Source organism: Corvus kubaryi, unplaced genomic scaffold (assembly GCF_017639235.1).
Source record: "Corvus kubaryi isolate FWS band 111438036 unplaced genomic scaffold, C.kubaryi_AGA036_p1.0 69, whole genome shotgun sequence".
Lineage (NCBI taxonomy): Eukaryota > Metazoa > Chordata > Aves > Passeriformes > Corvidae > Corvus > Corvus kubaryi.
The window spans coordinates 5,246,159-5,269,730 of NW_024582057.1; the positions used below are offsets into that span (position 1 = coordinate 5,246,159).

General features: G+C 39.8%; 2 protein-coding genes across 9 annotated transcripts in view; one reads left to right on the top strand and one right to left on the bottom strand.

Moving 5' to 3' along the window:
• Positions 1 to 15,927, top strand: part of MAK (male germ cell associated kinase) — a 31,844-nt gene extending 15,917 nt beyond the window's left edge. For 5 of the 8 annotated variants that reach the window (XM_042049031.1, XM_042049030.1, XM_042049029.1 and 2 more), the window contains 9 exons: positions 2,380 to 2,547; positions 4,315 to 4,629; positions 5,662 to 5,852; positions 6,385 to 6,518; positions 7,735 to 7,809; positions 8,471 to 8,602; positions 10,473 to 10,547; positions 12,085 to 12,213; positions 14,418 to 15,927. In XM_042049031.1, coding sequence (XP_041904965.1) covers positions 2,380 to 2,547; positions 4,315 to 4,629; positions 5,662 to 5,852; positions 6,385 to 6,518; positions 7,735 to 7,809; positions 8,471 to 8,602; positions 10,473 to 10,547; positions 12,085 to 12,213; positions 14,418 to 14,572 — 1,374 coding nt within the window. In that variant the 3' untranslated portion in view covers positions 14,573 to 15,927. The remainder of the gene's footprint in view (positions 1 to 2,379; positions 2,548 to 4,314; positions 4,630 to 5,661; positions 5,853 to 6,384; positions 6,519 to 7,734; positions 7,810 to 8,470; positions 8,603 to 10,472; positions 10,548 to 12,084; positions 12,214 to 14,417) is intronic. The other 3 variants (XM_042049035.1, XM_042049034.1, XM_042049036.1) reach the window with 3 other exon arrangements.
• Positions 15,928 to 18,324: 2,397 nt separating this feature from the next.
• On the bottom strand, positions 18,325 to 21,970 carry LOC121674575 (transmembrane protein 14C-like). The gene is made up of 4 exons (XM_042049038.1): positions 21,802 to 21,970; positions 21,353 to 21,454; positions 19,361 to 19,445; positions 18,325 to 19,132 (listed from the first exon to the last, which is right to left on the bottom strand). The coding sequence occupies exons 1-4, from the start codon at positions 21,875 to 21,877 to the stop codon at positions 19,075 to 19,077; spliced, it is 321 nt and encodes a 106-aa protein (XP_041904972.1). The 5' UTR covers positions 21,878 to 21,970; the 3' UTR covers positions 18,325 to 19,074.
• Between the last annotated feature and the right edge of the window lie 1,602 nt (positions 21,971 to 23,572).

Below are 23,572 nucleotides of genomic sequence, written 5' to 3' on the forward strand. Positions count from 1 at the left end.
TTTTTTCAGTCATGCATTTTCATTTATTCTGTTATCCTGCAATAATGAATTACAGGAATTATGCCCAGAAGCTATCTTCATTCCAGTTTACCTTCCTGTGCTTAAGTCCATAACAACACACCAATGACTTTTGTGAATCTGGGTGTTTTAAATAGTGGCAGGCAACTATTTTGTTTTATTTTATAAATTAAGTTTCTTTCTTTATTTTAATAAATAAATTAAATTGCACTATTCAGTTATTGGCAGTGGTGGTGCACTTGGAGTATGTGAATTTAATGAAAAAATTGATGACAATTTCAATAGGAGAGATTAATGAAATGCATTTTCTTTAGATGAGGGTTGGCAATGACACTTTAAGTTATTCCAAATTAATTTTCTTTTGATAAATATAAATGTATTTTTCATTTTTGCTCTTGTATTGTTTTTACTTTATCCCTGTGCTTCACCAGTTCAACACGCAGTCCTTGGTACTTTGTTGTAAACTGTTCCTTTATCACTATTTCTAGCAGACAGAATGCCACCAAACTCAATAAAGAAGGACAGTGCAGTGAAGGAGGGAAGTCTTTCTCCATTAATTTAAATGAACAAACTATTCTCTGAGGTGGAATAGGAAGTTGCTTGAAATCTTGAGACTTTTTTTAACCAGATGTGATTTACAATTGTATTTGAGGTTTTATTGTTACCATGGACTGTGCTAACATAGCTAAAACTGTTCTGCATAAAAATATGAGTAATAGCTATCGTGGTACCTTAAGACCAAATTGTATCAAATCAGTCCAGTTTGTCCTGTAGCAGTGTAATAAGCTTGGTGGATAGAGGAAGAGCACTGATATCATACCTTGTCTTCAGTAAGGTTTCTGATGCTGTCCCTCATCAGCATAGTTATATACAAACTGCATGATAAGAGCATACCAGTTTGGAAAGACTTACACAGAGAGTAAGCTTCACTGGCTGTTATTCAAAAGATGAATTGAATAGAACTTGAGTGGTTCTGCATCTGATGAAGTTTTTAAAGTTGTATTGAAGGCCATCTGGTGGAGTAGATTTTGCTACTTAAGCTAGTAGATGGCAGGCTGAGAAGGATTATGTTAGAAAACAAGATTAGAATTTAGAGGGGGGTTTTTTTATGTATAGAAGTAGAGATGCAGCTTTAAAGAAATGTTTTCAGTAGTGATCAGAGTGCTGTACTTAGGCAGGAATAATCAGCTACATAAATAGCTGTGGGTAACCATCCAGCTAACACATCTGTAGGAAAGGCCTTAGGAGCTATTTAGTTTGTTGTATGTCTAAAGACAAATACCATACCAGTGTGTGGAGAAAGGAGTATTGCTCATTAACATATGAACTAATCTTTCTGTTTCACTTGCTATATTATATCCAGTTTAGAGTTTTCCTTTTTAAGAGAGAAAAATCAGAGTCTAGGGAAGAAATAAAACTTTAAAAGCCTAGACCCTAGGAACTGTTTGGGTTTCTTTAGCCTGTGCAAAAAAAGACTGGAAGAAAGGAAAACAAATACACCTTCCGATGTATAAAAAGGCCACTCTAGAGGGAAGAATCAAATACTCCTTCTTGGTGTCTATGGATGATAGGACACTCAACAGTGGTCTTTTATTTTCATATGAGAAACCTCCATTTTTCTAATCTTGAGGAGATTACTCTCTGGAATAGTCTGTATACAGTGGTTGTGGATTGCCAGAAACTGGAAGCTTTTTGAGACTAACACCTGTTGGGAAGGGACAATGGCATGGACTAAATGATCTCTTGAGGTCTTTGATAGTTCTTTAGTTCTATATTCCAAGAATGCAGTTATCAAGCAACAAAGGACTTCAGGGTTTACTTTTGGAAAGTTAAACACTTTAAAAAAAGTTCTTATCTGGCGGTCATGGTTTTTTAATGTTGCAATACTGTCTAGATGTAACTTAAACATTGACTGTCCTAATGGTGGGATCAGTGCTATATTGTATAGGCTGCATCATGGTTATACAACCATGGCATGGTGGATGGAAGGGCCTCACCTCTGCTATTTCCATAAAGAGGGTGTGTTGAAGTTAGCTGTTGGGCTCATTTCTGTGGCAGATGGGATGTTCAGTACCATTCCTGGTACTGCTGCACTCTTGTCTCCTTCAAATAGATGTGTCCAAGTGTGTTATTCATGGTGATGATTCCACCTTTAGCTACAGGAGACCTCAGGAGGACTGCCATTGGAGACTGATGCTGCATTCACTGGTGTTGTAATAATTGTCATAGAAAACAGGAATGCTTGTTTTCAACTATATAGGAAGGAGCTGTGCACACCAAGCACAACTCCAACTGCATTAAATTTTACCTAAGTACCTCTTCGTTCTTTTTTGGTGCTGATTTTTCTTTCCTTTGAAACAGAGTGACTGGACAGAAGGATACCACCTTGCTTCTGCCATGAATTTCCGTTTCCCACAATGTGTCCCTATAAGCCTAAAAACTCTCATCCCAAATGCAAGCAATGAAGCAATACATCTTATGAGTGACATGCTGAACTGGAATCCAAAGAAGAGACCTACAGCAAGTCAGGTCTGAGTACATGAATGATTAAGTATAAGACTGAATTTTATTGCATTGTTAAAAAATTGTAGATACAGAAACCAATTGATTACCATAATAGTGATGGCCACAAATGTCTCCTCATTTTGAACACTTTGGTGGGAATGAGACTAAGTGGTGAGAAGAGAAAGTTCTAAACCTGGCTCAGCAGACATCAGAAACTCTTCAGTTATTTCTGCAATGCTGTCTTCTATATTGGCATATCTTAAAACTCTCTCTGTACAGGACAGAGAAATAGCTGAGGTGCAAGTGTTTCAATTGTATCTATCAGACACTTCTGCCACTTCTGTTTTCCTCCCCATCTGTACAAAGGGAGGTACTGAAAACTTCGAAAGCCTTGCTTTTTGTAAAGCCACAGATAGAATGCAGTATGGAAGAGCTAAGGACTATTTTTACTTGGAATGTGAATTGTACGAAGTTACATGGAAAGAACTCTATGAAGAACATACCAATAGGCCACAAAGGTCACAATTTTTCTCTGAGTTAATTTTCAAAAAACATATTTCAAGGACTGAAGATGGTTACATTCTGTGCGGGTTTTTTTTATTATTCATACCTAATGTAATCCTATTTAGAAGGTATAAAAGAGGATACAATTGGGAAAGAAAGGACATATTGCAAGTTATTCTAGGTGGATGTAATGGAAGTGATTCAGAAACATTCAGCAGATGGTACCAAACAGAGCAACCATTTCTCTCCTCTTTATAAAGCATGTCTATTGTACAGTGATGGACATCTGTCTGTAGTCCAGTACTATGTACCTCTACACAAAATACTGTATGGTGCTTTACAAAACAAATAACTAGCTTTTAACCAAGTGAGTAATTGAGGAAACAGCTGCAGCAGTTGTGTAATCCACAGTCAGATGGAAGAGTTTAATGCATATACATGGCAATGTGTTCAAAGGCAGCGATTGTTGAGTGCAGCTGAGGCAAAACATGTCTTTGAGAACTAACAAAGAGTGGGATCCTACCCAGAAGGATTAGCAGAGTGTGTTGTTTTGATATAGGAGGAGATGAGTTACTAAGGTGTGTCCATGCTCTACATCTAGCAGAGGATATGGAAAGGTCAGAGGAAAAGGATCAAATAAACATCTGCCTTAAGACAGACACTGTATTTTCTTAATAAACACTATGAAGGCACAGCAAGCACAATGTATTTTAAAGAAAAGCAAAAGCTGGTGATAAGAAAAATGGGGGAGAAACCTTGCTCATTAACATCCTCTAATTGTAGAACCCAGACATGGCAATCATCTCACTTCTGGTGTTTTTGATGTTGTTGGTTTTGTTCTGGTTTTAATTAAAAACCTCAGCCTACTCATTGAGTTGCCAAAGCACGGTCAGCAGGGGAAACATATAATAAGGCATGTGGTCAAGATAGTGGGGACTACTTCTTTTAAAATTGAAATTTTTTACTGCATAAATATAGAATGGTGTTGGATGTATAATGCACCTCAAAACACAGACTCCACCTAGCAATAAAGAAGGGAACAAAAGGGTATGACTGCTGTCATATGTATAAATGGATCAATATTACTAAGTTCTGTGATGGGAAGAGTTTGAAATACAGAACTGCTAGTTCTCAATATAGACTTTATGTATGATCTCGTTCTGCATCCATCTTTCATTTGTGCTGAAAAGCTTGCTCAAATGTTTCAGAAACCTACTTTGATCCTTGATGAGGTTACCGAAGTCAAATTTTTGAAGTAAAGTTAGTGTGTTATATCTTCTTCTGCAGGCTTTGAAGTACCCTTACTTTCAAGTTGGCCAAATTTTAGGACCTCCTCCACAGTATCTGGAGAAACAGACTCCTGTTAAACCGGTTCAGCCAACAGAGCCAAAGCCATCTTTACCTAAACTGGAAGCTAAGCCAGAACCTCTGTCTTCACCTGATTTATCTGACAAAACACAGCCACAGCCTCTGCCAAAGGTTAACCACCAGCCCCTCCAGCAAATTCAGTTGCCTCAGAACACAGCTAACCAGCAAGTACCAAAGCAGCAGCAGCCACAGGCACAACCACTTTTTCCAATTATCAATAAAAACTCATCGCCTGTAAGTTGTCTTCAATAACTACATAGATGGTTTTATTACAAGTTCTTTGTTTATTCAGCCAGGTGATGCCTTGAAAATTGTTATGTTTTATTAGAGGAGATACAGATAGATAACTAGAGACTAATTGAGGATATAACTGCCTGCTTATTAAAATTTTATAGCAAGTTAGAAGAATAGATTGCTTGTAATAACATTCATTTATAATAGCCCTCACTGACATGCTTATGCAGTAATGGAGTTGAAACAGCTGTCACTTACTGACCTTTGAGAAACAATTCACAACAATACTGTCAGTACACAACAGAGAAGTGGAAAGGGAGAACTTCACTTGCCTCATGCAGGAGAATATCCAAAAATATCCCGTTTCTAACCTTGTAAGAATTTAGCAATTAAGATTTTTAGGAAGATGACTAGTAAACTTTGGTTTGTAACTTCTGTTTTGCTTTTGACTTGTACTCACTGAACTGCAGTACAAAGTATGTTAAAAATAATAGGTATTCAGAGAATACTGGAAAACAAATGATAGTCAGATGGAAGGACAGTTTTGAAATTTAGTAATTTCATTGGAACAGAATGTTAAAGAAAAGGCCTGACCGGTTTCTTTCATTTGCTGTATTTACTTTGGGGGCACAGCAGTGTTCTGCACCACTCTGCTCTATTTCTTGACAGTTCATCTACCACTGTTTAGAGCATGAGTTCAGCAAGATGCCAGTAATAGGGGTTGAGCACTGAACTAGGTTTGCAAACAGAATGTTAACCTCACTGCTTCGGGTAGACTTGAGCAATTTAAGGATAACAGTCCAAAAGAACTACACTCCAAATACATGCTGGCATTATTATTATGTTTTGTGCTTAAAGTCATAATGAGACTATGACCAAAACAGATAGATACAACACACTGGGAAAAATTCTCTCAAAATCTGTAAGCAGTAGTCAGGAGTTATACTAGATACAAAGTATAAAATTTTAGAATTGAAGTGCTTCTTTTTATTATTATTATTTTAACTTTTTTTTTTTTTTAATTTAAAATAGAAACAAGCAGCTAGTGGCCCTCTGAATGGTGTACTAGGTCCTAAAACCTGCAGAAGACGGTGGGGTCAGACTTTGGTAAAGGCTATGGATAGCTGGGATGACTTGGATGACCCTGAATTTGGAATGTCATGTTCAAAGAAGCCTAGCATTGCACTGTCAAAAGAAAAGAAAAACAAGGAATTTCTTTTTAGGTAGGTCCTACAATTATAAAATCACAGCTTCTTTTAGTAAACAGTATCCATAAGTAGATTTATAGGTTGATTAAGACAAGTCTATAAAAATTCAAGTCACCAAAATTCTGCAAGAATGCCAAGAGTTGTATGAGCAGATCAGCTTTGGGTGTGTTGCTATAGTGGCGGTAATCTCCATACAGAATCAAGTTTATTTTCAGGTACTATATGGTTCAGGTGTTTGTTGTGTATTTAAGAACCTGTTTCACTAAAATTTGGCATACTGACATCATTTCCTTTGTGGGTTAAGTGGTACTGTGTTCTGCCATTTTGCCACATTTACTTTAATTCCATAGTGTTGGATACATTTCTTTCTTCAAATCCCAGGTCAGGCTCTCGTGAGGTGTTATGTTTGACTGTTACTTTGGGGAAACAGACTCTACTGATAGAAGTAGGATAAGTGAAGAGCACTGTATTCTTCAGGCTAAGGTCAGCTTGTGATATTCTGGGCTGGACTTGTTGGTCACATGGTTTGAAAATTTTGATTTTTCAGTGTGCCAGAACCAAAAGCTTCATGCTGTATCCAGCCAGGAGGGGAAAACAAAACAGTTCTGATGAGAAATGATTCCGAAAGATCAAATACATCAGCAAAAGATTACTATATAAACCAATCAAGATATCTGCCTGGTAAGGTTAAAAGTCAATACATGTAGAAAATACAAGCTGTGCACAATCCACATACAGTACATTTGAGCTTTAGATTTCTCACTGGATAATTTTATTGTTCATAACATGGCTAAATTTTCAAATTTTGGACTAAATGCCTTTCCCAGAACAAACCTCATCACAATTGATGCAGCAGTTCCTGGCTATGTAAACGTGGCAGGACCCCAACCAACATTGCTTGTACACCATAAAAGTTCACAGGCCCTCTTATGACCAGTAACATAAAAAATCCTCAGTAATATAAAGCCAACATCTCTTGGGTTACTAGGAATATATCCTGATTAACCCATAAGGAGGTGTATGTGAGGACTAAAGAAATTACATATATTTTTTTCATCAGGAACCGTAGTGGTAGGATTAAGAGTAATGGATTCAAATTGCAAGAGGAGAAATTTAGAAAATATATACAGAAGAAATCCTTTACTATGAGAGTGGTGAGGCACTGGACAGGTTGTCCAGAGAAACTGTGGATGCCCCATCCCTGGCAGTGTTCAAGGCCAGGTTGGGTGGGGCCTTGAGCAACCCAGTCTAGTGGAAGGTGTCCCTGCCCATGGCAGGGGAGTTGGAATTAGATGATCTTTAAGGTCTCTTTCAACCCAAACCATTCTGTGATTCTATGATTTTATATCATGCATATTTACCAATTTTGCAGTGTCAGCATGTTTGGGGTTTCCTGAACGTAAGTTCTGATAAACACAGTCCCCTTCCTTGTACAAAGTGTTTAGAAATATCCAGCCACTGGCATTGGTAGGAATTCCCACACTCACTTCCTTTCCTAAGGTAGTCATCTTTCTTTAGAAATAGATATCTTAGTCCAAATCTGGGTGATTTTATCAGGAAAATAACATGATATTATGTAATTACTGGGATTTAGAATGGAAAGAAGGAGAAAGCAAAAATAATGTTTCCTTTAGTTAGTATTCTGAATATATTCTATAATCGAATTATTTTCTTGGTGTCTCATTTAGTATCTTCTATTTGTTACCATGGTGGTTTGTACAATTACAGTAATCATATCGTGACTTCTGTAATCCACATGTGAGAATTTAGGTGGCTCACAAAGGAATTCCCCATTGTCGGGGAAGTTGTTTTGTTACAACATATGATTAATTTGTCAGGAATTCATTAGGGTAGTGGTGACTTCTGAATATGAAATCACTTCTTGAATGTTAAATAGGATGCCCAGAGACTCTACAGTTCAAGTCCAAAAGAAAAGAAAATTACAAAGGGCGAGGAACTTCCCTATCTAAAGGTAACACAAATGGAAGGGTCGTGTATTTCTTACCTTTTTTTAAGCACAATTCGAATGTCTCTGTGGTTTTCAATGAGAAAGGCGTAGATGTAAAAAATAATTAATTTCGACATGTAAGGGAATAATAGGTCCAAAGAACATAGTTGTTATTTATCCCTATTACTTTAGTTCTGCACCCAGTAGATCTGGGAGGTGCTTTCATGTGTTGTAATCCCATTAACTCTTGTAATGCTTGTAACATGCTGAAGTAACAAGAACATCTTTGTCCTACTTTTTAACTTAACCCTTGAAGAAATAGTTTATTTTCAGCCTTGGGAACCCCAGGTTTTGATAGGTATTTTTAATTTGTGTGTTCCTTTTTTTACAGACAAAAATATCAATTATGAGATTATAGTTTTATAGAAACCAAGTAACTCTACTGAAACATCTTTTTAAATTCCTTTTCAAAGCATGAAGAGAATTGTTCTTAAATCAGTGTCACTGGTTTTCATGGTTCAGCTTAAAAATCTAATCAATGGACATGGTTAATTTACAGTTATGGTGTTTTACATCGTAAGACAAAAAATTCAGTGTTGGTTTTCTGTTCTAGAAATGTCATTTATTGGTTGAATTATGTTTGAAATTTGGTATTTATAACATTTTCCTTTATTTGTTTTCTAAGGTGTAAACCCGAAGACTGTCTCTTTAGCAGCAGTCAATAAAGAAGGATCACACAGAACCTGGAACAACCAGTTGTTTTCTAAATCACTGGCAAATGCTGGGGGAGGATTGACTTACAGCAGAAATACTACAGGTAAAAGTGTAATTGTAAATGGTCACATTATATCTTCTTGTACTTTATTTAATTACTTTAGTTAAGGCCATCTGGTTTAACTTAAGCAGTTTAGCTTAGATTCCAGGCTCTCTTTTTTTCTTGTTTTAGTGAAAGACTCTTAAAATAACAACTTTTTCATATGTGAAATTACGTATTTTGCTTTCAAAACATTAGGAAGGTGCAGACCAACCCCTACCTATAAAGTTCTGTCAAGATAAATTTTGTATATGATCCACTGAGACCATTATTTTACTATATTTAAGCAAGTAGTTTCACCTCATTACTACCTGCTCCCTGTGCCATGGAACACTATCAAACAGCAGTGTCACCCATGAAAACAAAGTGGTGGGTGATGTACTCATGTAATAGAAGTGCTGCCTAATATTTTAGACATGTCTTTTATCAATTTTGGCCTTGTCCTAAAGCCTTTGCTGCAAGAAAAGTCCCCTTATTTCCAGGAAAGAACTTTCAGTGAGACTATATTTTGTGAAGAACACTATTATCAGCATCTTACAGAGTGAGTGCCAACACTAGTTAAACAGTTCATCTAAGATTTCACTGAGGAAAGCATCAGACTCCGGACTGAAATCTGTCTTTTCACCACCAAGCCCTGTACTTCAGGTACACTGTCCCTGTTACAGGAGGTTACCTTGTTAACAACTCTGCAGGCCATTGTCCAGCTAGCACGAGTCACTCTCCAACACTTACTTGCCAATTAACCTCCCAGCTTTACATGCTTGTACAGCAAGAACTTCAGAAGGTTTGCTTACATGCAGATGCTGCACCCCTTTTTAACAGAACTTTAGTAGCCATTCTGCAGTGTCAACAAACCTGATTTTCCCCTCTGAAGGTCAGGTGAGCTGAAGTTGTTCATCTGAATTAACGTGCAAGATTTTAGAAAGTGGAAAAATAACAGCACCTACCAGAATTTTTTGTGGAATAGAAGAGGTTTTTTAAAGCTGTCATCATGTGTATCATTTTGGTTTTCTGAAATAGAGCATCCATCTGCCTCAGAAGTAATTTATTGATAAATAAGCTTGCAAGGGAATCAGGCACAGAAAGGCAAACATCTGCTTCCAAATGTTTTCACTGATAGTCTAGACATCTACTTACTGAACTGCACTAAAGATAAAATTAAGATGAATACTAATGGTAGAAATCCTGCATTTGTCTTACTACCAAGAATTTAAAGAAACAAAGCACTAAAACTGATTAATTTTTATATTTGAAAATACTTGGTATTATTTCTATCAGTATCTTAAATTGCATGTGATGTTTTATATACTGGGGAGACAGCAACATTGAAGACAGACACACATGAAACCAGGATAGATGGATCATGGAAATACAATACATGTAAATTATAACTTTTCTCTTTACATATTGAAAATCTGAAAGTTGACACTGCTGTGTTTAAATAACTATGTATAGTTTATTTAAGTGGGTTTGGTTTTTTTCCATCAGCCACAATATTGCTCTCAGGCAAAATAAGATAAGAGCAAATAGCTACAAGTGCTTTATTTATGAAGGATTGTAAGTTTATGATCAGTCAACTTTGCAGATATGACCAAGTCCTTGAAATTGTAAATGGAGTGTGATTGCATTGTTGGTAAGTCATATTGGTAGTCCATAATTAGAATGGACTTTGTAGAGTAACTTGTTGGAGTAACATTTCCTGCTTAAGAAAACAAGAATAAGACATTGTAGTTACTAATGTGTCAGATATTCATTCTTGCTTGCTTTTTTTCCCTCCTCATTTCTTTTGCATCACCTAGATTGGTTCTTCATACCCTTTTTCTAAAGGTCTGTCCTTCCATCTTTTTCTTCCTTTAATTTTCCTTGTCTACAGATGAGAACTTAATTATACCTATTGAAAAGCTATCATGCAAAGAAAGGTTGAACGAAAAATTAGAGGATCCAAAAGGTAATTTATAGCAATTACAGCCTGGTTCTTTGTACATTTCCTACTTAAGTTTTACAGTTTCTTGTAAAAAAATTACACTTATAATGCAAGTTCCTGATGATCGTATATTTCCATTTTCAGTTGCAATCTTTTTTGTCAAACCTTGCTCTCTTCATTATGGCTTCTTCGGGATTCTTGGAACTTACTGTGCTTTAAAAGGCAGATAATACTTTAGTAGCCTAATTATAATCCACAGCAGGTCACTGGATAATGGTGAAGAAGTGATCCTAATGCAGCACGTGCATCTCCCCTCAGGGATGAATTGTTCACGACAGTACTCAGGACTTGCACCATTTCCTACATTTGGATTCCCTACTTGTTACACTGATCTTAGAGTGCTGTGGTTGCACAGGTTTTGGTGGAGTTACCTTACAGTAAAAGGGAGGAACCTCAGGATTCCAGGCAGTCTAGTTTGTGCCTTATAGTTCCACTGCTCTGAGCTCTGACATTATCACACAGGTCTGGGAATGTTGGTGTGAAGAGAAATATCATGGTATTGCACAAAGATTTAGGAGACAGAAAAACTGGGAAAGCAGATACTCTGTTTTTCTGCAACTACCACTTGAAGGTGTGATGAATATGCTCACACTTGATAAAGGTCAAAATAAACTACTGTGTATAACCTTCTACTTCACAAATTTAATACTACTGAGCACAGAACCATACCACTACAGAAAAGCATTTCTCTCTGGACATTGTGCCAGCATAGTCGTAACACTGTCCCAAATGATGACAGACTTTAAGAAGGTAAGAAATTTTCTTGGACTAGGGAGTGTAAGTATTGTAACACATCACTCTTCCACTGGACCCTAATTTCAGTACTAATTTTTTGTGTACATGCACAATGTACTTCCAAATTAGGATGGTTATGTCAACCTTCTCAGGCTCGTGCTGCTTTAAAGAAAGATCTGGACCAAAACTAGGCACAAACAGAATTATAACCAGGGTTAAAGAGAGAGGATAATTGGGTCTGACTTTTGTAACAGGCCTTCAACTGTGGGAACTGTCAAAGTCAACTTCAAGTGGTGCACCACTTTCCACAAGAGAAGTTGGGTTCCATTCTTTTAGATAGATTTAGGCCAAACATGTTGAGCATAAGAGTAGTACTGAGCACTAGTTAAACTAGCTTCCAGTAAAGCAAGTAGATGTAAACAAAAGGTAAGATCCTACATTTCTCTGCAACTCAGTGTAAACCTTTCTATGTGGTCTTAAGTTTAAAGGAAGTACTAATAAAATATTCACCCTGCTCTTTGTCTTTATTCCTGATGAATTTTTGTCTCCTAAGTGCTGGAAAGGGTCCAACTAATATACAAAGCAAAGAATGAATTCAATGAAAGAATGTTTTTAAAGAGACGAGCACTAGGGAGTTTTTAAAGAACGCTCATACTTGGTACTCTTGTATTTGTGGTACGGCAAATATAATTTGAAGTGACTGTAAAAAGTAGGCAAAGTTTATCTGAATGCAGCTGAAAATTCTAAAATTCTGTAATGTCAACAGGAAATCCTGGCTTTGTAAGTAGTGGTGCTTACAACCCATTGGGACTGTACACCTCTTCCTTCCATAAAAAAGAAGTTGGATCAGCTGGACAAAGGATACAGCTAGCACCTCTTGGTGCACCTGTATCAGGTAAGAAATATTCTTTTACTACTCATATCCAAGACAAAGAGAAATATTCATTTTCCATGCTTCCTAAGAGGAGATGTATTAGCCCTTGGTAAGGTTTTCCTCAAGTTTTGTAAATAAAATTTTAGGGCATAAATTCTTAATATAAGCGAGCTGCATGTAGGTGTCTAGAGGCTGTCCTGATAGTTAGAGAAACTACTGCTACTAACATTTGTTAGATAAACGAGAAAATAATTACAAAAGGTGTAAAGACGATTTGGACCATTCGTTGAACTACAGTTCATTAGTGGTGATGGGCTAAGCAGAACTGTAAAATCATGTAACTCCACAACTGTGTAGTAAATGGTCGTGTAGTTGGGACTCCATTCATCTGATTCACTGCTGAAACACAGCTGCAAGAGTTGGTTTGTCACAATGCATGGATCAAGAAGTTCATAGGAGGACAAAATCTGCAACTCTCTTTAGACTGCTGTGAATAGTGCAAAAAAAAAAAAGGAATCACATGTGGCGTTCCAAAGGGAAATAAATTTACTGTTAATCTGTAATTACAAATTGAATATATGTAGTAGAAGTCAGAAGGCTGGCAGATGGAGGTCAATTAAGAGACTCTTCCATGTTCTGGAGAAGAACAAGAATCTTATTGCTCAAACCACTCATATTTAGCTTAAAGTCTTCAGACTTGTATGGGAAGAGAGATAAGGACAAAGCAAATGGCAGGTTTTATCTCCTAGATGTCAGTATTTGAACATTAACATTTTTGGTGACCCTTTGCTTTATATTATCGAAAATGTAATAAGTTATGCTCTCAATTGTTTTTGCTCTCTTTATTTTTTCTGTTAAGTTTTTTAATGCCATAATTTAAATAATTTAATGTAGTATAAAGATCAATTTTTCTGAGGAAAATGCCAGGAAAAGTGACATTTATTGCCAAGATAGTGTAGGCTAGAATCATACTTGCTGATGAAAGATAGGGAATGCCAGCGTAAAATAAAGAGGTGGAGACCTGACCCCAAATTTCAGCTCATTGGTGTTCCCCCTTTTTAAATGTCTTGATCCTCACCTGTTCCTTAACAGGTTCAATCCACTGTTGAAAAACAGTACCAAAAAATAGGTGGTTTTCTCTAAGGATCAGAATGATACCTAGGCACCAAAAAAAACATTCAATTTAAATGTTAAATTTTGTTTTAAAGAGTATCAGTACATAAGACTAAACTACAAAAGTAGGAATAGAAGGGACAGGATCTGCCTTAGGAATGCTAAGGAAACAAGGAGTATAGGAGGAGTCTGGATAAAAGAGGTCCCAGCTGGCTGATTTTAAAGGCTTGGGAAAATGGCTGAATTGGTCATGAACATGATGAAATGTCAGCCCTCGCAGCAGAGCAATTACTTTAACCACATGAAACTTGAGGAAGTAGCAACTACGTGAAATGTCAAAAGGGGAAATCTGAATAGGAAGACCAGGAATACAGTAGTGCACTACTGCTAGTGCCTGAGATCAGGTGGGTGCCAACATTAAGAGAGAAAGAAAGCCTTCAGACTTGGAATAATTCCTATTAAATCAATGGAGAAATGGGAAATGGAGCAAAGACGACTTGCCACCAAGTACACCAGGAGTTCTGAGCTAAGCAAGAAGGGAATAAAAGGCATAAAATCTCAAAAGGAACAAGAGGGTCCCCAGAAGCTGTCCTTCAGGCTAAGCTGTCTGAATCTTAATAAATTTATCAATGTTATAATGACATGCTTTTAAAAATATTTAAGATAGAGGAAAGAACACTTTCATTCTGTAGCAGTGTTGTAATAAGAGATACAGAGTTGTTGGCATTTGCATCAGCTTTTCCACTGAATTTCATTCTCAGTGTTTTCTTGAGGGATTGCTGCAAAACAACTATTCAGTAGGTGAGAATAATACACACAAACTATAGGAAAACATGATCTTATCTCAAAACAAGCATAGACAGCATGCTCTCAGGCACATGGTGTGATCCTTGGGGTTGTCCTGTGTGCAGCCAGGAACTGGACTCTTTGATCCTTGTGGGTCCCTTCCAACTCAGGATGTTTTATGACATACAGGAGACCAAAGCATCCTCAAGGATCCTACATTAGCATCCTTGAGGACCATAAGGCATCTGTGAGCTCTCATTCTTTTCTCTGTAGAGGAGTAAAATACCTTTTCGTCATAACTAATTCTGAATTCTTATTCCTTTCAGATTATTCCTGGAAAACCAAAGCTGCTCGTCCTCCACTACCAGGTCCTACTTTCAATTCAGCAGCAAAAAACATGAGTATCTTAACTCAGCCCCCAACAATTCAGCGAGTACATGGGGGAACAGACTGGGTGGCCAAATATGGAGGGAACAGATAAAAAATGCCATCCTATGTGGATATTACGTGCTCTGTGTTCAGTTCTCCCGCACTTGGAAACCTGAAAAGCCTATTTTCTCCAGCTTTTCCTAAGACTATGCAATATAGTTCTATTACCTGTATAGTACATGTAATACCATGTAAAATACTGGCTGTAAAGTAGGATGCAGGGAAGTATTGTACAACACATATTGCCAAAACTGAGAAGTAGATTTCACCTGACATTTTTCTATATATAGATCTTCTGTTCTCGTACTCTTTAGAACAACTCTTAGGGTTGTTCATCCAGTGCAACATCTGCTGCTGGTATGTGCTTGAAGCACACGAGCAGCACAAAGAAGGGCTGAAGCAGAGCAGCACCAGGCTTCCAGGTGTTAGGCTGGTTCCTTAGATGGAAGATGAGAGTGAAAGCACGGATCTGGCTTTGTGAAGAACATCAGTCTTCAAGAACATCCTCTGCAAGGATTTCAGAGTTCACTTGTAAAAGAGTAACTCAGGGTCTGTAAGGTGCAAATATTCATGTAGCAATGAGAACTGAAACCCTTGTAGCAGGACATAGGCAATCCACTGATAGATACTACACAAGGAAGGTCTAGAAATTTGGCTGATATAGGGCTGTTGAATGATATAGCAACACTGAAAAATAGCTAAACAAGTACTGAATACGACTTACCAAGCTGTGACGTGAGGCCTAACAATTAAATTTTGCTGTTTTAATTACCTTATTGCCATTTTTGGCCAAAGATCTGTAGAGATTTATCTCTGTGCTGTCAAGGGAGTGTCACAGTGATCTTTTAAGGAGCCTAAATCACTGCAGTCTGTCAGTCATTTTAAGGGTGAATTAGCCAAAAACGCCTAAATTATCACTAAACTCTTGTTCCTACCTGTCTTTATTGGGTGATAAACTAAACTACAAAGTTTGAATAAGCTACATGAGGAAGGATATTGGTCTGTTCTTCAAAGACATTGCTTTCTGGTTTAGATCTTAAAGGCCAACTTAGGTACCTGAAAACACACACAAAACTTTAATAATTCAGTAGGTCACTGTTTATGTGCTCATTCAGTACTTTCCCCAGCTTTTATGCTAACTTTTATAATAATATTGCCCAAAGGACTTTGCAATGTACAGTACATTGTTTATTAGGATGTTGAACTGGACTACTTCAATTAACAACTGCATTTAGAATAAATCCTTTAGACTTAATAGTGACATCAAACTTGCCATTTCAAAGTACAAACTGAGTATATTCTTCAAAGATGTAAAGTTGTTAATGATGACTTCAAGCATTGTAAAAAAAGAAATTTATTTGTATGGCTTTTAGAAATGGATATTAAAATTTAAATTCCTGTTGTTGACCCAATGTGTCATAATATATGGGTTATGTTAACTTCCTGGAAAACAATTTAATCTAAAACAGTTGTACCAAAAAGTCAAATATTTTTTAATGAAAATTGCACCTAAAGAAAACACCAGTTGTTTTTAATACTGTAGGATATATAATGTAATGCAGGGATCAGGCTGTCTGGTTAGTAATGCACTAGAAAGTTTAATTCAATTGCCATTGGTCTAGGATTAAGTATTTGTCATTCCCTTAGTTCTAAGAGATGTCCCCATGCTACTTAAATGCATCTTAATTTAACTGTAGAACATATCTGTAACTTGCTATGGCAATGAAGGACACCTTCAGACTATTTGTAACAGGCATAAATGCTATGATTTTGTAATTAAAAAACAAGATAAATTAATCACTCATCTCTAGTACAAGATGCCAATGGCAGTTAAAAATCACAGCCTGGTCAAGGAATTAACTAATAATATGTTCATAGCTCACGTGTCTGCGAGTCACCTTAGAGCAGAAAAGCAAACAGATACTATTTATGGCACTAAATGTGGTTAGAAGAAACGTGCTGTCCTTGTCGTGTGCTAATGAACCTTGAAAGGGCTTTCACACAACCCTATCAGTCTTTACTTGTCCACAAACAAAGCACAACAAGTGTTCAGTGATTCTTGTTGCAAACAGCAAGAAAAGGCTAACAGCCTTTGTACAGTCATTTAACTCTGATTCACTGGTACACATTGGACTGCTAGTACAGAAATGCTTAAAAAATTTAGTATATGCTGATACTTTTTACCCCTTTGAAACTTTATGTAAAGCTAAGATTTTTCTCTTGTCCCTTTGCCTGTGTTACTGCTGTATCTCTTGAGCATGAGAGTTCTACCACAAGTTCTAAATTACGTCTACCATCAGTCTCATTTCAAGCTATTGCTTTTCAAAGCTCGTGGAACAGCAGCCATCGTTCACACTTTGGTCTAAAAGTTTAAAAGCTTACCAGTCCAGTTTTCTGCTTTCTATTGTCTTTATTCTGTTAAAGACAACTGCAATTCAAATTCACAAGTTATCTGATTTGAGACCAGGATTATACAATTAGAGAACTGCTGGGTTGAGGCTGTTCTCAGCTTACTGTAGGAGATGCCATTTATGTTTGCATCCCACTTCTACAGAACAAAACTGCTTCAAGAGCAATATGAAGAGGCAAAAAAAACCCCATATAGCAGTTTAAATAAAAGTGTCTTAAATACTAATGTCTGGCTTACTAACTTTCTCACATTAGAACCAAGACATGGGGACACCTGCCCACCAATGCTGCGTACTGAGCTGGGATTAGGCACTTAAAAGGGTGACATGTAACAAACCATCTTCCGTCTTGCACACCCCTTATTTCTATGCAGGGTGGTAGGAGGGAAATGTAAATACAGGTGAACACCTGAAGCTGAACTCTGCAGGCTGATTAATAAGGGCTCTAAGAAGGTGCTCTGAGCAGTTTTTCCTCCAGGTCTGTCTGTGCTCAAGTCAGCTCTGACCCAAGTTGTCAGGCCTGGGACTGGGCTGCTGGGACCCTTGCTGGAGCTGCACGTGTTCCTGGCCACATCCCTGCAGATCTGGAACCCAGTCTGATTGACCTGGCATCCTGGCTTGACTTCAGCCCTGCCTCATCCCTGTGACTTGCCTGGCAAACCACTGCCCTGCTGGCAGAGCTTGGCTATGGCCACTGGCCCAGCTTTGTGCCTCCTGCTCAGGCAGCACAAAGTCACTTGTGCCTGTTTTGCTGTGACAAGGGAGGAGGGAAGGAAAACGACAGGATGTGACTCTCCTGCCAAGGTACTACCCTGATACTCAGAGAATTCTGAGCAACTCCAGACTCTCACCAATCTAATGGACCAGCCCTGTTGCTTCCATCTCTCTCAGTGCCAGGCACCAAAGAAAAAAGGCTGAAGAAATCGAAGCTTGGGATCTGTGCAAAAAGGGATGTAAGTTAAATGAGACCAGAAAAGGGATACATTACCATCCATGTGTATCTTCCAGGATATTTCTCTACGGAAGGTTTATATTTAGAATGATTTCAGGCATTAAGGGAATCAACTGAGGACAAAGACTGATCAAATAAGCCCTTTGGTCTTTAAATAAACTTTCATACAGCATTTTCTGAATCTAAAATAGATTATTCCCTCAGGAAAAAAAGAAAAAAAAAACTAACTAAAAATCTTTAATATAATACTTGTCTGAATACGTGGTCTGCATGCTTTTGCTCTCTCCACCTCCCTTCCAGTTCAGATTTTTATATTTACAAGCTACTAGATTCAGGGATAGAATAGATTATTTATACAATTCATGCTTGCCGCAGGAAAGGCACCAAACTGTATCAATCCAGGTGAACAATCAGAGACAAAAAAAGTTGTGTAGAACACAAAAGTTTTCAATAATAATTTTTTAGTTTATTTAAAGTAACATTTTAATAAAGCTGTGCCTACAATTCAGCATTACCTAATAAAGTGTATTTTTGATTTATGAGTAGTAACCTGTAAAATCACAGTGAGTGACATAGAGCTGAGTTCTGTTGCTGACAAGTGACCACAAGGCATGGGTATGCATTTATTGCACTACAGCAGAGCCTCGACTCGCTCCGTGGCTGTGTTTTGTGGGACCAGGCTCTAACACGCAGTGCTGGGAAAACAAACTCCCTGACTGACAAACACTGTGAACAGATAAACTGATATGGGAAGGGAGATGAAACAGAATGAGCATGTTTATTGTATTAATTACTAGTGACAAATCAGCTGCTCCTCTCCCCTGGTTTTAGAGGTATACATGATTTTAGAAGGATGAGTCAGGATGTGCGTTTAAGCTTCAATCCTACAACTGTCTGAATGCAAGGGCCAGGAGGTCTTTGCCTACACTAAGTTGCAGGACCAGAAGCTAAACTAATGCTATACTCATATTTTCTTGCTTGCTTTCAGTGCAGAAAATGTTAAGACAAATACCATTTTGGAAGACATGACAAGGGCTCTCTATGTGGGTCCTTCAAAAACACAACCCACGTGCATTAGGATATGAAAAATACAATGCACAGGTAGCAGTGCCTTTTCCACTTCTGTGCAGCACATTTAGGCAGTTGCATTTTTGGGCTTCTCAATCATGTATCTTCAAGTCACTTAATGTAGATTTATGGCTTAAGAGGTTTTTCCATCATCTGCAATCCAAGCCGTCCAACCATCAGTAAACTGTGGAACAGAATAGTTGCTATAAAAAGAGGGAGGTGGAGGCAAAAATCTCATAAAGAACAAGAAGGGAGAAAACATTGACATAATTTCATTTAGCTGAACACCACCAGAAGATTGCATTTTTCACAGAATTTACCATGTAACATTTTTAAAACAACATAATCCACAGACGAGTTAAATAAAATGTTCATTCAATAACACAGACAAGGACAAAGGACAGGTGGTTACCTGGCACCGGCAATTATCCCGGGCATTGCCTTTTTGGAGTTGTAGAATCTCATTCCCATAACAGTAGACAAGGTGCCAGATGCCACTGTTGAAAAGAAGCCCAGTCAGAACCAACCACCAGAAATGCCAGTGCAGCACTGCTACTAAACAGAGCTACACGTACACACAGGAATGCCTCCCTCTCTGATTTTCTTCAACATCAAAGCTGTCACTGCAAGCTTCTCAGCATCTTGGGTGAGCATGTTCCATTGCTCAGCAGAAGAGAGTAGATCTCACCAGAGTTGAGACCATTGTCTGATCACCCACAAACTCCAGTTCTCTGAACAGGTCACTAGCTCTCCCTCAACCCTTATTTGCGAGAGAATTATTATTCTCTCAAATACAGGCAGGCTCAAAACTGCCAGAAAGTTGGGATGGTGACAGCATTCACTGTCTGGGAGTTAAATATTATTTACACTTCCCATTTCTCTGCAACATTCTGAACTGGAAAGTGGCACTAAAAACTACAACTGGAAAGAAAACAACCCCACTTGAAAATACTATTAGAAAACAGAAAGCAATCCAAAGGATCAAACTGAAAGAGCAATTGACATCTTCGACATTACTCCAAATTATTTTATTTCTAAATGAGGAAAAGGAATCCCATCAACATCCACATGAAATTTACAGGGCCATTGTTTCTTTGAAGACGAAAGGCAGGTGAAAGTGCTGTATACCTTTCTCCAAAGCCTCGAGTTTGTTTGCATCAGACAGGGCCAAAGGTATTCTAGAGATACTCTGTCAAGGTTCTATTTAGACCCCTGAGGTACTGTGACCAGCTTAAAGCTCTGCAGGAGCCACAGCTGAACGTTGCAAGGAGGGCTGAGGAGGAATGCATGAATGAATCAAAGAGTTGTCACTGCTTTCAAGAGGTCCATTTGAAAGCACTCCATGCACCACATCAGAATATACAAAAGCTGCTCATCCTTCTTCCATGACACTGCCTAAAAACCCATGCCAGAGATACACAGCCACTCCCGTAGCATGCCAGAGTGGAAGGACAGTTCACAAATGGAAATTGTGCTTCACACTGAGCTGCATTTTACATTTCATTCCTTACTGATGATGCAGTTTGGTCCTCTACAGTGGCTTCTTAGAGCCTTTCAGCACCTTAGTCCTATTGGTTTCAAATAGTCTTAAAATCACTGTAAATCTATAGTATCATGACACTAGTAACACTATAGAGTAGTTACAGAACTAGCAGGATCCTCAAGAGGTCATCTAGGATACCTTAGTGCCCAAAGGCAAGATCAGTTCCTGATTGTAGTTTAACCACATACTACACCCCTGCAGCAATGGAAGTCCCTGAGGTTCACCTGATCTCATTCAGTGCTTCATACTTTCCACAGGGATTTCATCCTTCTCCTTCCCCTGAAGAGTTAACTGCAAGCTACACCCACAACTTCTTGTACATTCTACTGTAAGCATGCAGAATAGATCATTGCCTCTTCTCTTTTACATACTGTTTCTTCCAGAGTGTATGATGCACTAAACGTGTACTCCTCCTCTGAGATGCTTTGTGCAAACCGGGGTTCCATAGGGCCACATACCACCTGCCACAGTGCTGTCACTACTGCAAAAATAGTGCTTATTCCATCACCACAGGCTAAAATCGCTGCTTCGTAACCAAGAATTTTCCACATACGTTTCCTGCACCTAATGTGTTGGTTTCACACATTATCTAATCTGGCAGAGGAGACGGGTATTTCTCACCTGGATTCAAACAGACGGGTATTTCTCAACTCTGGATTCAAACAGGACAATCCAGGTTTTAGACCCAGGCGCCGTACTCTTACACAAATACCTCCTGGCTGTGGGCAGGAGGTCCTGCCACCACTTAGAACATTTGTATAGGTAAAAGGGCACAGGGCAGCTGAAACATGCTCGAATAAAAAGGTTACTGTTCCCACCGCTACCAGTAACACACAGTACGCGGCTGCCGAGCAAACTTACCGAGGGAAAGCCACACATTCTTTGGATCTTTGGACTGCTGGTAAGCGCCTAGTCCCGCTAAGCCGCCGAACAGAAGACCGGCAGCTAGAGAAGGGACGCTGCCTTGAATAAAAAATAAAACAGTCAGCGAACGAACACACACAGAGTCAGCCCACCCACCAAACGAAAGCACTTTGCGAGTTTCCCGTACTAGTAAATCCACAAGAACACTCCAAGCAAAGCATTAGGGGTTTGGTTGAGGGGGCTTGGGGGGTTTTAAAGCTACTTTGCAGACCTCCGCGAGCACCGTTTCGGTGGCAACAAGGACTCAGCGGGACTTGCGGGTCATGCCGGCAGCGGGCCGGGACCCTGCGGCTGAGCGCCCCGCAGCCTCGGCCCCGGAGCGGGGCGGAGCGGAGCGGGGGCTGCCTGCGGCCACGGCCGGGACAGCCACGGCCACCGGCACCCACCTGCCTTGGCGTAGCCCACGACACCGCCCGCCGCCACCAGCGCCGCGTAGCCGAAGCCCAGCCAGTCGTACTCCATCTGCGAGCAGCCGCGGACACCCGCGCAGGGCACGGCTGGGCAGCGCAGCGCCGACCTTGGGCCGCCCCCCCTCCGTCCCTCCCCGGCCGCCCCGGTGCCGCCTCCCGGAGGTCCCGCCCGCCGCCCGTGACAGCACCCGGGGAGGGCCCGCAGTGGCGGCAGCGCAGCGGCAGTGATGGACCGGCTCCGGGAGGATTTGCTTAATTGATTGCCCATCAGTAAGACAGTTGGAAAGTCAGAAATTAAGCAAAAAGCACTCACCTCCCCTTTTCTTCCCAGGCTCAACATCACCCCGCGCTGCCAGGGGGTGGGAAGTGGAGTTTGCGGTCGGTCCATAGCGCCTCTTCTGCGCTGCTGCTCCCTCCCACGCGAGACAGTCCTGCACAAACTGTCCCAGCGCGGGCCCCTTCCATGGGGCGCAGTCCTTCAGGAACAGGCTGCTCCAGTGTGGGTCTTCTGCATGGTCACAAGTCCTGCTAGCACACTTGCTCCAGGGTGGGCTCCTCTCTCCATGGGCTGCAGCTTCCTCCGGGGCACGTTCACCTACTCCAGCGTAGGGTCCTCTGTGGGCCGCAGGTGAATCTCTGCTCCATGGGCTGAAGGGGGTTAGCCTGCCTCACCGTGGTCTGCACCACGGGCTGCAGGGGAATCTCTGCTCTTGAACTTGGAACATGTCCTATCCTCCTTCTTCACTGACCTTGGTGTCTGCAGGGCTGCTCCTCACAAAAGGTTCTCATTCCTCTCTCCAGCTGCTGCTGCTGTTGTGCAGTAAGTTCTTTCCTCTTCTTAAATACGTTATCGCAGAGGTGCCACCAGTGCTGTCATGAGTTCAGCCTTGGCCAGCAGTGGGTCTGTCTTGGAGCCGGCTAACTGCCCAAGATAAGGGTAGGTCCTCGTGTCTTCTCTCAGAAGCCAGCCTTGCCCTGGAAGCCCAATACAGATATCAGAAGAAGGCATCTGGATTCCTCGGCAGCTCTGCTGAGGACGTGATGCACATGTGGAGCGATGGTGGTGATGAGCTACAGGGCACAATCGCCAGCACCACACAGAGCAGCCTGCCCAGCACTACACTGGATGCAGTCCTTTGTCCTGAAGGCAGGCTTGCTAACTGGTGCCCAGTGCCAATTCACTCATTGAGACAGGTACTTCCATTTTTCTTTCTGATTTGCACAGAGCAGGGAGTTGGGTCTGCTCACTGATCATCAAAACTTTACACTATGTGTACATTTTAACAAACTAAGGCAGAAGCATTCATTGGTTACAACGTACATAACTGTTCTGTAATTAGTACTTAACCCCCTTCTAGTTATATCTCTCTCTTCTCATGCTAATTAGTCTACAGGTGTAGTTCTCTCCATTTGAGTCTGGGGTCTGTTTTGAGTAGGTGGTCAATGATTTGGTGGTTGTGATTGCCTGCTGCCAGCATTTACTGCTGCCAGTTACTGCTCAGTTCTGCTGACTTCACTCCTGGTGGCTCTTGTCCAGACAGCCCATTCATCTTGGGAATGTCTTCTCTTTTCCTTAAAACAGAAGTTCAGACAAGGATATGATGCCCACAATACAATTACTTAATCATAACTGTCCAGCAACAGCTACTGATTAACAAAAAAAAGTTGCAAAGTTTGACTCAAACCCCTCTTCAAATCTTGAGAAGCTTGGTAGCAGTCCCAGTCCCTGCAGGAGAGTGCAGCTCTC